The sequence below is a fragment of the Tinamus guttatus genome, unplaced genomic scaffold (assembly GCF_059628265.1).
Source record: "Tinamus guttatus ecotype Peru unplaced genomic scaffold, ASM5962826v1 Tinamus_guttatus_pri_ptg000710l, whole genome shotgun sequence".
Lineage (NCBI taxonomy): Eukaryota > Metazoa > Chordata > Aves > Tinamiformes > Tinamidae > Tinamus > Tinamus guttatus.
The window spans coordinates 4,000,331-4,015,965 of record NW_028289244.1 but is presented as its reverse complement, the minus strand read 5'-3'; the positions used below and the strand labels follow the sequence as shown (position 1 = coordinate 4,015,965).

Genomic DNA, 15,635 nt, shown 5'->3' with positions numbered 1-15,635 from the left:
GTCTGGGGCTAAGGGGAGTCACCTGGCAGGGCTGAGGAGCTAAAGCCCTGCTTGAAACGTGGCACTGGGGAGGTAGATTGAGGGAAGATGAGTGGGACCTGGAGAAGCTGCAGGAGCTACTGGGGTTGATCTGTTTCAAAACTCCTTTTGCAGTTTTAATTGTTTTGCATGTTGCTTCCTGTGCCCTTGACTTCTGTATGTTTCTGGTGCTGCTTTTGTCTGTCTTTGAAAGGAATTGTTTATGGTTTTGCTATAATATTGCAGACAACACAGTCGTGGCCAGATAGCAGTAATTCAATAGTACGAAATGATCTTTAGTAAGTAAAGACACTGGATTGGGGATTTCTTGTTTGTGTTTTTTTTTTTAAATAGTTGTTAGCTACTTCTTTTAGGGGTGTTGAACTAGAGATACAAACTTACTTGAAGTTCTGGAGGCTCTAGTGGCAATACACAAATCTGAAAGAATAGTTATTTAGTTATACTTATTTTAAAATATGTGAAACACTGAGTATTGTGAATTTTCTGACTTGTCTGCCTAGAATTAGAGAAAAATTGAACATTTATTTTCTTTTCTTCCTTTAAGATCTTGAAAACTTTACGAGGTCCGTGAGAGAAACCTACATGACACTACACCATGAGTGACAGTAAATGTGATAGTCAATTTTACAGTGTTCAAGTTGCAGATTCAACATTCACTGTACTAAAACGTTACCAGCAATTGAAGCCCATAGGATCAGGGGCACAGGGCATTGTTTGGTGAGTAAAAAAATATACTTTTTTAAACATAAATGCTATAAATTCAAAATGAAACTTGAATGTATTCCTGACAGAATAAAGAGGTGCCAGGATGTCACATACTCATGATAATTTCTTTGTCTTTTGCTGCAGGGTTAGGGACTACATAGATTGTAAAATACTTGTTTGCTGTAGTTCATGTGCTTTTTTCTTTTGTTTGTAGGGAAGAATAATACTTGGATATAACTGCCTAATTTAAGATGGTCAACACATTTCCTTCTCCTTAACCACTTTATTTGTTTCTAGTTCTCCCATTCCCCTTGTAGTTTGCTATTCCAGTGTGAGGCATGGCAATGAGATGGTGAGAGATTCTGAGTTTTACTCGTTTCTTCATCATGGCCCCTTTCTTCCCCCCCTTCTATTCCCGGTCACTCCTGTCCGTTTCTAGGAGCCATCAGTGCAGCGCCTTGCCGTTAGCTGGCAGGACGAGGCAAGTCCATGTCACTGTCACTCCATGGATTACCCCGGCAGGGATGCTGTGTGAGGGCTTGGGCTGACCGGCTCTCCCTCGGTGGCACCTCAGCTCTGTGTCCAGCCTCCACTGGCCCAGGACGTGAGAGTCGTTGGTGTCATCCTGAACCTTAGTCTCTTGTATGGCACCACACCTCTGGGCCAGCTCAAGGTAAACATTTTCAAATGTTTTCTAGCCTGCAGCTGTCCGTTCTACCCATCGTGCTGCCAGCCCGTGTTTTGTTGGGCAAAGCTTGCGTGGTACCAGTAGAAAGGGTTATTGATGCAGTGTCACAGTTCCATGCACAAGGGAGCAAAGAGTGTGAGAAGCACCCTAATGAGTGACTTAACATGACCTAATCACAACGTGGTGGGTGTTTGTGCTTTAAACACAGTCTGCAGTTTCAAGTCTTCTGTAAATCCTGCAGACTAAGCGAGGTGACTCATACGCTATGAGCAACTTTCTGGACGTCATACCATGAGCCCATGTCTTTTTTCCCTTTTTAATAAGCTTAAACAGATGTACAGATAATGAGAAAAAGTGTATTTTCCTGGAAATACAGCTTTTTATTTTTAAATGATTTTGATATTCCTATTTCCCTAGATGTGAAATAAGCAAAATTAGAACACCATATCTCATTCCTCTTTACTTGGTTGAGCTGTGGATGAGTAGGTACACTAGATCTTGGCTATTGGTGTAGTGCTAATGTTTTCCTGCTACAAACATTCTGAACATTATATTAGTTCTAGAGGGCATCCGGGAGATCAGGTTGGTTGTGGTTACTCCTTCTGTCACTGGAAGTATCCAGCTTGCTTTCTGTCTTGAGCTAAGCTAGCTCTTCAAAAAGAAGTTAGGGTAGTGTTAAGGTCAACAGCTTGGAAAGAAGGGGCGAGTTGATGAATTTGAGTGCACTATTTAAGGAACAGCAGAATGTAAAACATTGCATAGATTTTCTTCTTTGTCTGAAGCATCTGAAGACTTTTCTTGGATGGTGAGGAATTTCTAATACCAAGTGTGTCATTTCAGTTTGTATGTTGTTATTTTTTTCTTAAAAAAATAATGTGAAACTCACATCTTCATCTGTGAAGAATTGGTATTGCTTATTTTTTCTTTGATATCAAAATAGATATTAAAAAAGCATTTTTTTTTCCAAGTAGATATAAAAGAACAGTAATGGAGGTAATAAATTAAAGCACTTGAAAGATGCTTAAAAAAGTTTGGTTGCTGTATGGAGGGTATTTCTAACATGCACTCTACCAAACAGACTGGGAGAGAAATAGGTCATTTATATAAAAAAAAGTATATTCTTAAGCAGGACCTCTCCCCTTCCTAAGTATTAATGTATTTGTCATAATATATTTAGGATTGAATAGTCACTTGCACAGAATTACTCTTAAAAACAATTTTCACTTTAAACGTCTAGGCATTTTTTTCTTTTCTTGTCTTGGATTTGCTTGAATTTCCTAGTGAATGAGGGTCTGTCTTGGCAAATCTTTGTCATGCACTGCAGCAAAACGACCATGTTTTAAATGAAAAGAGAGCACGTTTGAACTCTGATGGTTGTACTTGCAATAGTGTTTCAAGATACAGATATTTACTGCTTGCAAACTCTTTTTAGATGGTGGGGAAAGAGTCAATGGTATTGAATGCTGAAATAATGAATGGACTTCCTGTTAGTAGCCAAGGTGATAATGGGATAGAATCTGCTTTTATTAAATCTGTACCTGATACAGTTGCCTATAGTTACCATTAAAAAAAGTCTACTCAGAATTCAAATGGGCAAGGATGGAGGGTTTTTTTTGCCTACCAGTTTAATACTTATTATCTTCATGTTTTTTTTCTTTAAAATTGCATAATATTTGGCAGTGTGCTTGATGGTAATAGAGAATATATTCTGCTCCCTTTTTTTTTTTCTTTCCCACATTAAATGAATGTGGGAAATGAACCTTTTTTCCCCCCTCCTACTAGTCCAGCAGGCAAAGCTTCACATTTTTTGAGATGCAGCACTGAAGTGATTCCCATGTATTTGGGGGACAAAACAGATAATGAGGTTAATTTTCTTTTAAGCACTGTTAATGCTTAGAGGTGTAAAATATTTTCACACAAGAATCCTGCTGCATGTGGAATAGGTGCTTGCACTGTTGTGCCTCTGCTGTAAAAGAAGAAAAAATACTTTTGGAAGTAGTGAGTGACTGTAAGGCAGCAATGGTATCTTCTTCCCCCTGTCCCCAAAAGCTTCCAAAGTGTTCAGATTGTGCAGCTGAGGTGCTTTTTAATTCCAAATATATTAAAAGATTTTTAGACTTGGATTTTTTTTGAGGTGTGTCTTGAGTCAGCAGAGTTGGTTATATGGAAGGGTTAGAGAAGACCTCAGATAAGAGTGTTAGTGGCTTCTTTTTAACTTGTTTTTATTTTATAGACTGTGTAGGTTTTCTTTTAATGTTTCCTTTCTAAATGAAAAATAGAGTATGTTAGTATAACCAGGTTGTTTCTTTTCCAAATGAAAAATAGATGATGTTAAAGTAATCAGGTTTGGGTTATGCATTGTTTCAAATCTTGATTTCTCTCCTCACTCCCCTCTCCCACTTGCCTCTCCCCAAAACAGATTTCTACTAACGTTGTTTGTCTTTGAAAACTTCTAGTGCTGCGTTTGATACAGTCCTTGGGATAAATGTTGCTGTAAAGAAGCTGAGTCGTCCTTTTCAGAATCAAACCCATGCGAAAAGAGCTTACAGAGAGCTTGTTCTGCTAAAATGTGTCAATCACAAAAACGTAAGTTTGGCTTTATGATTCCCTCTCTCATGAGTACAGGTTGTCTGTAAAGGTCTTGTTTTGCTCTCATAACTACTGTTAGTAATCAAAGTAATGGAAAAGTGGCGAGAGGAATTAGGAAGATTTGTGGTAAGAAGACAGTTCCTCGCAATGTGTGATGAAGTTCGTGGTGGGGTGTGTGGTGTTTGGAGGAGGAAGAGGCTGGTGGAGCGGCGGGGATGCGGATTGCCCCTCAGCGCAGACTTCCTCAAGCTGCCCTTGCTGTAGAGCATCCTGTTCCTCCTGTCCAGGGGGGCTGTTTGGCAGAGGGTTGGGTTGTGGGTTTGACTGTTCTAGCTGCACTGCAGTTAAATTTCCTGAGTTCAGGCAAGATTTCTTTTTATTAGAACACCAGTGTTTAGCTGGCAGACAGACAGGAAGATGGAGCGGAATTGTCTGACATTTTGTCTGTAAACAGAAGTGAAAACACTATGTGCTTGCTTTTTTTGACCTTTTTCACTGAACCTTTTTAAAATGTGAAGCTTTATAATGTCAGTACTTGAATGTTCAAATACAAGAATATAAAGATAATGTGAGTGTATTACATTCTGATGCTAATATGAATTGGAAACACTGAGTCCTCAGCATGCAGTGTCAATGATCCATGTGTTTCATGGAGTCAGTTAATTGTTTATGGTTGATTTAAGTAAGCTTTTGGTGAAATCCTGAAGTAGCAGAATAACTGCATTGTCCTTAAAATTACTACTTTGCTTTAATTTTAGTAGTTCTAGAAATAGTACATGATTGTCTAAGTTGAATGGGGGTGCATGGAGCGCTTCTGTGTACGTGTTCCTGTGTACTTTTCTTGCACACCACATGTTTTTAAATAACAGATTATCATGCACTGGTCTTGGAAAAAAGGGAATACCTTGTGGGCAGTAGGTAGTCATAACTGGAAGAAAAAAAAAAACAAAACACAACTAGCCTTGTCTGCCTTATCCATGCTACAGCTTTGAACTTTTTTCAGCATGAGTTAAGTGAAAGTGAATACAACTTAAATATTATAAAATCAACAGTGTGCACATGATTTTGAATAGTAATATTTTCTGCAGATTTTTGCCTGAATTAATGTTCTTGTGTTTATTTCTACTTTATAGATTATTAGCCTATTAAATGTATTTACACCACAGAAGTCACTAGAAGAGTTTCAGGATGTGTAAGTACTAGCTTTTTGGTGTAATTCTTCTGACAAACACTATTGGAGGATGGTAGCAGCATTTATTAAACATCACTCATGTGAGGCTTCAGCATGATTTCTTAATTTTCATAATTATTTTCTCTTGTGCTTTAGATACTTGGTTATGGAGCTCATGGATGCAAATTTGTGCCAGGTTATTCATATGGAATTGGATCATGAAAGAATGTCCTACCTTCTCTACCAGATGCTGTGCGGTATCAAACATCTCCACTCGGCTGGTATCATCCACAGAGTAGGTACTATTAGATCACTAATAATACTCTTATGAAGACACATGTTCTTATGATACTGTTGGAAGGTGAAAGCTGTTTCTTAAAAGTCTGTATAATGCTTTTTTTTTTTTCTGTTCATGTTAATAAACCTGAAGACTTTCCATCTCAACAGTGAAGAGGTATACTGTAAATGAAACTCAAAACAGGCTACCTCTGTGGGTGGTAGAATGTCATTTACAGCAATTTTTTTATCAGTAATATAGTTTAACTAATGCTGAACCAATTAAAAGAAAGCATGAGCAACAGCAGACATTTCAAATTAGTAGAGAATGTTTTTGAAGGAAACTAAAGCAAAACAAAATGACCTTTGAAGTTCGAGGGGAAATTCGTGATTAGATGAAAGATTCGGTTTTGAAAAGAAGGCAGGAGTAGGAAAGGACCAGAGCTGGAGTAGCACAGGAGAAATGGGACAGCAGAAGAGTCTGTGAGCTTGAGCTATTGTGTGTGACTGTCACATCTGTTGTTAATTTAGCATATTGAAATCACATGCCCCGTGTTGTAGCAAGATGAGGTAACAACAAATTTCCCTATCAACTGCTGCAAATGATTATTCTGTTATTCAAAGATTAAATTCTGGGTGGAGCATTAGAATCACCAACCTAGCTGATGGTCCATGTGGTTTAACTGTATGTTTTCAGATATGGAACTTCCTTTGTTAAATGAGATGGGGACATATTTATATATATAGTTCACATATGCTTGAGGAGGATACTAAAGTCTTAGAAGAATACTGTGGATTTTACCAAGTAAAATACTTGGGCTATAACAGAATTAAATCTGCTTGTATGTGTGTTAGCTTCTGGTGATACTTTTTGAATAACAACACTAGAAAAACATTTTTTTTACTGTACATGATATTCCTTTGGGTAGAGTAATGACTTTTCCATGGGGTATAATCTCTTAAGATATTTTATCATTCTCCTTGCTCATCGATAGCTTTATGCTTTCACTACATCATAGCAGATGACTTATCTCCCATTAACAAATGCATTTATTTATGCTTTATGTATTAGGTTGTACCTTTTCCTGCACATATCTGGCTAAGTGACACCCTGTGTCCCATGTTCTGCTGTTAGTAGGGCACAGATACTAAATACAACAATGTGCTTCACTATGCAGCTATTACTCATACCCAAATTGGGCCCAGCAAATGTGTTAAAGCAGATTTTCTGTAAGCGGATTTCTGCATATGTCTAATGTGTATGTACAAGATGTAACTGACTATATTGTCAGTGCATGCATGGGTAAATTAGGACTATGCAGGCAATTTTGATTGTAGTTTTCCATGAAATTTTGAATACTTAGCTATGAAATGTTAACTTTTTTGTGTGTATGCCTGTAGAAACCAGCATATACATCAGAACCTAGATATTAAGTTGTTAGTGAAATGAACTGGTATATATTGACTTCGGAGGTGGGATGTATTTTTCAATATGTTGATCCTTTTGTTAACTGAAATAATTTGCTTTTAGGATTTGAAACCCAGCAACATAGTAGTAAAGTCAGATTGTACACTCAAAATCCTTGATTTTGGACTGGCGAGAACAGCGTGTACTAATTTTATGATGACACCATATGTAGTAACACGGTATTACAGAGCACCAGAGGTTATCCTCGGAATGGGATATAAAGAGAATGGTAAGTTCCTGGACTAACACCTTAAATCTTTTGTTTAAAGCACATTGGTCTCATAATATAGGTCTGAAAGGTGGGTGGCTGGTTTCCTTCTTCCCCGCTCCTCCCCAATGTGTGTTGTTAAAACATGTTAATCAGGATATTTGAGATAACAAAAATTACACTCCTGATCATTTTGGAGTGTGTTAATGCTTTTCTGCTTTGTCACCCTCCATTTCACTTGTACTGTTCTTTCTCACACTGATCTTATTTCTTTGCTTGTGTTGTCCTGTTGCCATGTTTTCTATCCGATGAGAAAGTGATGTTTGAGACGGTTCTACTCAAAGACTGCTAAAAAGTACAACCATCCATATATAAATAAATAAGTTTTATTAATGTAATGTGTGTTCTGAAACACCTTCTCCCCACGTCCCCCTTCTGTGTCTTGGATCACTTTATTCAGATCTATTTCAGATCCCTAGGACAAACTGTCTTATGCTCTCTTAAATGTGCATTGCACTTAAAGAAACTGGGTATTCTGTTATTAAAAACAATGACTAGAGTATATTGAATGTTCAGCCAGTAAAATGGGTGTCCAGGAGGTTGTCCTTGAACAGCATTACTGGGGTCTTACCTGCTGTTTTTATTAGTTGTGGAGTAATATGCTGCCTCTTTTGGGCTTCTAACATATGCCTCTGTCACTATATGCAGGGGTTCGGGAAGGGCGTGCTGTATATTTTTATATTATTTATGTATATATTTTACATATAATATGTGTGTGCATGTTTAACTCTGTAATACAACAGACTAACACAGGACCTTGCTGAGCCACTGCTCAGGAAAATTTGCACTGATGAACAGGGCAGCTTGTGGTTTGCCAAGTGCAAATGTGGATGAGAACTTTAGTAGAGGCTGCTCAGGATGGGACAAAAATAATTTATCTGCAGGACTGTAGATGTGCAATGTGAGTTTACAGATAAAGAAAACTGTGGTATTTAAAAATTCTTTAATTTTTTGTCCTTGTTGCACCTAACAAATTGTAGTGGATATCTGGTCTGTTGGGTGCATTATGGCAGAAATGGTCCTCCATAAAGTCCTGTTCCCAGGAAGAGATTGTATCCTTCGTGGTGGTTTCAGAAATGTAGATATTCGCCGTGTTTTACAAAATGTGAAGAACTTTGACAAGAGTTGATTGGTGTTGATGTGGTTGAACTTTCATGTTAGTAGTTTGGTTTTCCACATTGTTGTGTTTTACTGTAGATGCTAGACTCTTTTGTTTTTCCTCACTTTTGTTCATGATACTTCATAATTTGATCATTTCATTTTTACTTTCAGTTGATATCTGGTCAGTTGGGTGCATCATGGGAGAATTGGTGAAAGGTTGTGTGATATTCCAAGGCACTGATCGTATCCTTCCCTAGTCATCCTTGAATTCCTTGAATTCCATTCCACTTCCAACAGAAACATAATTATTTCAATCTGTTTAGATATAAAAGCATTAAAAAAAAATGCAATCACGGTTTAGTAGATCTGCTGTAATATTTGAAATTAGTGTCATTAACCAAATTGTTGAGTGTCCCATTTAATTTTCTCTGATTGTATTTAATGTAATCTGTACTGGTTGAATCTGTAGAATTTATAGTAAGATGTTCAGCTTTTGTAGCTTTAAAAGGATCCTGCTAGACTAAAACTATAAGTAGCAGTAAGTATATTTTCTTACTATTATTCTTTGTAGATAAGTGTTATAAGCCAAAACCTGAAGTTATTTTTTACAAATGCATGGATTTTGCTTCTTGTTTGTTTGAACAGTAGATTTATTTTTTACTGTACAATTTTCTGAGTTTCAAACAGATTTCTTTTTCTTGCTTATTAACATTTGCTGGACAGCAGTGTCCCAACTGCAAAAACACTGCATGACAGATTTTTTTTTTATTATTAATATTATTTAATATAAAAAGAAAAACTCTTTTCTTTTGAAACTCTTCTCATTTTATGAAAATTTCATTTTGGTCTTTTTAGAAGACTATCATTCCTCCTTCCCCCCTCCAAATTTGTCTTCAGAAAATTGTGTTTTCCTGTACAGTAAGAACTGTAGGAAATTTTACTGTGAAATGTACACAGACACCTTCATACATTATAAATCTGAAATATCAGTAGCACATTACTGGATCAGAAACAAGTCTTTGCATTGTGTTAAGAGAACAGAAACAATCATTTGATAAATTATATGTTTTTATATATATACGGTGTATTTCAGGAAACCTAGAAACCAAATCAAAGCAGCTGGCTAGCTTTGCAATTACAAAAACCACCTCATCATCCTGTGTAAGGAAGAAAGAAAATCTTGCAAAGGAGTGTGGTAGAAGTACATGTTCAAGATAAACAGAATCCAGCAGATGTTGTTAAACCACAATTGGCGCCGTTGACTATGGGTTCTAAGGCACAGCAGGTAGTTGTGGTCCAGCATTTTGAGGCAACTGTAGCATTTTTGCTCATCAGCAAGCAAAAGGCTGAACACACCACTTTAAAGTTCCAGGTGTAGTTCACAAAATCTTTTGTACATACCTATCTGTTTTAGTAATGGACTTTCAATTTGAACGCCAAATTTCATGACACTAATCTTCAGCAGTCGATCATGCGTTATTTAGTAAAACAAATGATTAAGTCTTTTTGTTTTTCCACCTTTCTTCATTTCTATACTTATTGTTTTATCTTCTAAAGCCTTCAGACCAACCTAACACAATTCTTCATGTATGTTGTGTCTTTCACCTGCATGTTTGCATGAGCTCCCTTTATGAAGACACAAAGGAAATTTTGTTCATACTTGTTTAAAAATGCAAGTTGACATTTATGGTTCTGTGGGGGTTAGTGAAGCTCCACCAATCTATATTTCGATTGGATAACTGTATATATTATCAGTAGGAGTGCATTGCTGTAGTGTTTTATTTATTAATTGTCTGCTCTAAAATTGGCTTTTGGTTCCCTTTAATGCCAAACACTGACAGCTTTTTATGTTGTTGAAACTAACTAACTTCCAGGATGGATGCAAAAGGATAGGATTTTGGACATAGTCTGAATTTCTTAGGGGGTGGAAAAAAAGCTTTACTGTGACTGTGTGAGGACTTTTTTCTTTTTTTTTTTTTTTTTTTCTTTTCTTTTTTTAAACCTTCCCTTCTTCCAGAGCCCTTCCAATTAGGTAGGCACACCTGGCAAGGATGGGCTGGTTTTGTCCACAGGCTGCCAGGTTATTCCTAAGGCATGTTTTTCATTGAAATCATGATTTTTCTCCCAGTTGGCTTTCTAATGATCATAACTTATTTTCAAGATCAGCCTTATTTTGTGAAAATACATATTTTTCTATTTTCAGTATTTTTAGTGTGCTTTGAAGGCATCCATCCGAAAGAGTTATTACTAGTAAATTGGCATTGATCATAAAGGTTTTTTTCTGTTTTCCAAAATAAATCAATAAGCTTCAACCACAGTATAATCTGATGAGCTGACTAACCACACTGCTGCTAAACAAAAAGAAACTAAGCTAGTGGTGTCTCACAGAAGTCAATTTTCCAGGTAGGAACAAAATTTCCTGGTGTGTATTAAAAGGTTTATTTGTGGCTTATTTTAGCATGAGAGTTTAATACCGTTGACCTTTTTTATTGTGATTTTAATATACTTTTTCATTGCAATATATTAAATAAGCAAATATAACTTTAAATCTTTGTGTTAAAGTCTCTAAATGTTTAGCATGAAGCAAGGAATATGCATATATTTTTAGATGTAATTTTGGCATGTTCGCTGAATTAAACACTGATATCATCAATACATTTTAAATGCATCTTAGCTGAAAGTGTAGCAAGTTTGTGATCGTTTTGTTGAAGAATCTGTGTGAGTAGGTTAGTTATGATGGATGAAAATGCTGTAGATTGTGGATTTAAATGTGGATATTAGCCAGGAGGATGGTCAGACTCTGGCGCTGTGTATTCTTTTAATCAGAACAACTGTAAAGTGTAAGTCTGAGCAAACTTGCATTGTACTAGTATTTCTGATAATCTTCTCTCTCAGTTTTGTAACTTGATGAGTTACTTAAGTTTGCCCTGAATATCTAAACCACTTTCCTTACGTATAAGGCAAATGCTCAGAGGTGAGAGAGGGAGAAGGGGCAGCCCAGAAAACACATGAAAATATTTTATAAGTGGAGTTCCTGCAAAATACTTGAAGTTTGAATTCAAGGATAGAACAGTCTTTGAGTCTTGCCGCAACTGATGCACTTCAAATCAAACAAACCCTCAAATTTGGATTTCTTGTTCAGCATTACTAAATTACTGAAAATTCTGAGTTTTGAATAATTTCCAATTAAAAAACAGAAAAACATTGCCCAATTTCTTTAGGGAATATGCAGGATAGTTCTTTATACTGAGGATGATATGTTTCCTTTGGGACTTCTCATGTTTCTTTCCCTGCCTTCAGAAACCTTCCTTGTGGTGGCACTCTGCTGCCAAGGGCTCCAAGGCAGTCTGGCTCATTTTGTTTTCAGAGTCTCCGTTGAACAAAGTTCTTTTGTTGTGGATACAATTGCTCAATAAAGACTTCATTAAGACTCTTTAAAGTACTCTATTCAAAACTGGCTGATAGATATTAATGAGCGGCAGGTTTAAAAATAAAACATTGTGCAGCACTTCTAGCCCATCCTTATGTTAGGATTACAAAACCTGAATTCCATGCTGATATCAGTGCAAGTTTTTTGCATGGCAGCTCAGCTCAGAATACAGCTGCTTCGACAGTGAAGTTTGTATCTCTGTCCTTTATTCAAGCTTTCACTTTTCAGATTTCTGCAAATGATATTTTTATATAGTGCAGACTTGAAATACTTCAGCTGATTTTTTCCTAAAGATATGGTGCAGATATTGATCAATGGAATAAAGTTATTGAACAGCTAGGAACGCCATCAGCAGACTTTATGAAGAAACTACAGCCTACAGTGAGGAATTATGTAGAAAACAGGCCAAAATATCCTGGTATTAAATTTGAAGAGCTCTTCCCAGACTGGATATTTCCATCAGAATCTGATCGTGACAAGTTAAAAAGTAAGGAGATGGGGGGGGTCTTATCCTTTTAATGATGTTCCTTTAAAATGTCTCCAGTACACTTGCAACAGGTGTCAACACTAATGAAAGTTGCAACCTGCTGTTTCTTTCCTTTGATATATCCTAAGATATGTCATTAAAAAATATATTAATAGTAGCCATCGAATACAGAATTATTTACCTGTTATTAAAATTCTGTGCTTTTTCAGACAAAGTCAAGCAAATGCCACCAAAATTAGATAACCATATATCACATTAACTGTTCTGTAAAGAAAAAGTAATTTGATATCATGTTATTAAACTTGTGCTTTTAAAAGCTTATTAAATTTTTCAATCTTTCATATTCAAACTGTGACCCATGTGACAGCAGAACTGTTAAAAATTGAGGTTGATTTGCAGACTGTTTAGTATTTTAAAATAACATTTACATTAAAAGATGGTGACGTTGCTTTTAAAATACAGCACACAAGCCTGCACAGCCTCCCCTTTGTATATACATATGTAACAGTGTAGGAAGGATTGGGTCCCTGGGCCTGCCCTCTCAAGGTGTCTGCCCATCTTTTGAGCAAGATGGGACCATACAGTTCAATGAAATCAGTGCTCAATTAGAGTTATTTGATGTTATAGCATTAAAGCATTCTGATGTCACTAACAAATGGAACTTTTTAGAAAGCTTCCTTGCTGAAGAAATCTGTTACATTGCGTGTTGCCTGTCCCTAACATGTTTTCTGTGTCAGACTTCAACCTTTACAATTCTTCTCATGTGATGTTTTTTTCCCTAGCCAGTCAAGCTAGAGATTTATTATCAAAAATGCTTGTAGTAGATCCAGACAAGAGAATTTCTGTAGATGAAGCCTTACGTCATCCTTATATCACTGTCTGGTATGATCCAGCTGAAGCAGAAGCTGTAAGTTTGCATTTATTAAAAATTAATGTTAAGGTATCAGTGTGGGTGCGTGCTTCCTCCCTGCTCCTGCCCCGTCAGTGATGGTTCAGGAGCAGAACCAGCTGAAAACTAGCCACTAAGGTAGAATTCATACAGGTTTCTAATTTGCTGCTCCCTTTAGAGGAGAAGTTGCCTATGGTAGTAATCTAGTGCTTTTTGCAAAGTGGACTTTGCGAGCGCATCAGGCGTTTACAGTGACTCCTAAACAAGTTTTCAGTGGAAGAAGAACTTAACAGCACTTTCTGGAGCTGTAAAATGACTAACTTTGAGCTATTGGGGAATAGACTGCCAAAGATGAAAGTGACAAAATTGAGAATCGCTGCTGTTTGTTTCTTGTGCTGTGTTTGATGGTGTTAGTCTGACATGGTTAGTACACTAGAGACTTTGTTTTGCTTGTAGCCTCCACCCCAAATCTATGACGCACAATTGGAAGAAAGAGAACATGCAATTGAAGAATGGAAAGGTAAGAAGTGGGGATTGAGTTTAAAAAAAAAAAAAAAAGAATAGCATTGAGGTATTGCTATTGATTAGACCCATAGTTTTAGTCAAAGGTTCAGTACAAGGGTGAGACACATTTTCGCTTACTTAGAAGCGACTTGGAAAGTCACTTTTTTTTTTTTTTTGAAATAGCTTTATGATTTGAGGCACCAATTCTGATGTATGAGTGTATTCTCAGTGTACCTTGGGTATGGGTTTCTTTGTTTATATTTAAATGGTTGGGTATTTCGTTTGTAAAACAATTTTTGTACATGCTGAGTATGCTGAACACTCTGGTCTTACAGTGATCTTTCTGTCTCTTACTCCATCTCTTAAGAATTAATATACAAAGAAGTAATGGATTGGGAAGAAAGAAGCAAGAATGGTGTGGTAAAAGATCAACCCTCAGGTTAGTCATTGTTTCAACAGTTGGCTTCTATAACTGTGATACATAAGGTTGGCCAGTAGCATTACTGAAATGAAGAAATTGCACTTAATTCAGGTACGCAAATTTTTTTGTTCAACACTATTCATTCTGGTCAGCTCTTGAAATGTGAAGCAGTTTTACATTCTTAGGAAATAAGTTATAAGAGAGCTGCTTTAAGAAGTCTTGTGTGTCTAATGCACTGCATTGTATCTTCACTGCCTTTTCTCCAAAGGATTCAGTCATCAAATGAGATGTCTGGTATCAGCTGTTAAATAAATACCTTTTATGCTGAATGCTTATGGTGTGGCTCTGCATGAATGTGTCCATTTCATGTAGGCTTTGACATCTGTTGTCTTATTTTTATAATCAGCCTATAGTGCAAAGTATTTGTCCTTGATTGAATTCTTGATGTTTGCTGTTCTCTTGGTTCAGTAGTTAGAACATAGTATGGTCTCCTGTGAGCTGTAGCTATTAGATCTTTCCATATTCAGATAACTGTTCATCAGGTAACACAATTACATATGTATTGGTCTATACACGTTTTTACATATATACACACGTATATGCACACAAACACATGTGTGCATAGATATTGTCCCTCTAGAGGAAAAAAATATAAATAGGAGTCTCTTAACATCCTAGTCAGGTTTTGAGGTCTAAGGAACTTCATGTTTGTTGCTTTAGTAATTTAGTTTGCAAGAACTTCAGTGGAGAAAGTGATGCTCAGAGCCTGAAAGCATGATTATTTTTACTTGTAATATTGTCTTGCCTCAGATTTTATTATGTTTGGTTTACTTAGCACAGATGCAGCAGTGAATAGCAACACCAGTCCTTCCCAGTCATCATCTATCAATGACATTTCATCCATGTCAACAGAGCAAACATTGGCTTCAGATACAGACAGCAGCCTCGATGCCTTGACAGGACCCCTTGAAGGATGCCGATGATCAGCCAGGATTGCAGACTTAACTTTGGAAAAGAGCTCTTGCTTCCATTGGGCCTGAATTGCTTGTAAGTTAATGGAACCAAGTAGAAAAACTCCATGTTCTGCATGTTCTACTGAAGTAATGCCTGTATTTTTTACTCAGTTGTTACAAAACTGCCTGCTTAATGTAGAATGAAAGCAAATCAACATCTAAAGAACAAAAAAATCTAAATTTAGACATTGTTATAGGCTTTTCTTTGTTCCAGCCTGTTTCAGGTGAGCAGTTACAATAGACTTATAGCTAATAACTCCTCTTGAGTGGGTTTATGACTTTACCAACTGGTAGGCTTCTGTGATGCAAGTGGTTGTTTACATTTTTAGTACAGTATTGCTCATCAATAGGTTTTCTTGAATGTATAGTCCCTATGAAGTATGTTTAAATGTGACTGCAGCAATTTGCTTTATTTAACTACTGGAGTGTTACATGTGAGTGTTAACTCATAGTGGGCGCTCTCAGTACCATATTTAAAGGGCAGTTACTCTTCCACATAGCACTTTTTTATTGAGCCTTTTCTGTCTTCACTTCCCAGTGATTTTGTCTATCTTCTTGTAGAAGAGATGAACGTGAACTTTAAAGA

At 36.7% G+C, this 15,635-nt stretch overlaps 1 protein-coding gene across 4 annotated transcripts; it reads left to right on the top strand.

Moving 5' to 3' along the window:
- Positions 1–565: 565 nt before the first annotated feature.
- Positions 566–15,062, top strand: MAPK9 (mitogen-activated protein kinase 9). Of its 4 annotated transcripts, none has more exons than XM_010214604.2 (11): positions 566–756; positions 3,889–4,018; positions 5,155–5,213; positions 5,349–5,487; positions 7,000–7,165; positions 8,477–8,548; positions 12,040–12,222; positions 13,005–13,129; positions 13,568–13,631; positions 13,983–14,054; positions 14,877–15,062. In XM_010214604.2, exons 1-11 carry the CDS (start codon positions 635–637, stop codon positions 15,017–15,019), a joined length of 1,275 nt encoding a protein of 424 aa, XP_010212906.1. In that variant the 5' UTR covers positions 566–634; the 3' UTR covers positions 15,020–15,062. The 4 variants fall into 4 exon arrangements, with proteins under 4 accessions (XP_010212906.1, XP_010212907.1, XP_010212905.1 ...); XM_010214605.2 differs by having other exon boundaries at positions 14,872–15,062; XM_010214603.2 differs by lacking the exon at positions 8,477–8,548 and adding an exon at positions 8,185–8,256.
- Positions 15,063–15,635: the final 573 nt, after the last annotated feature.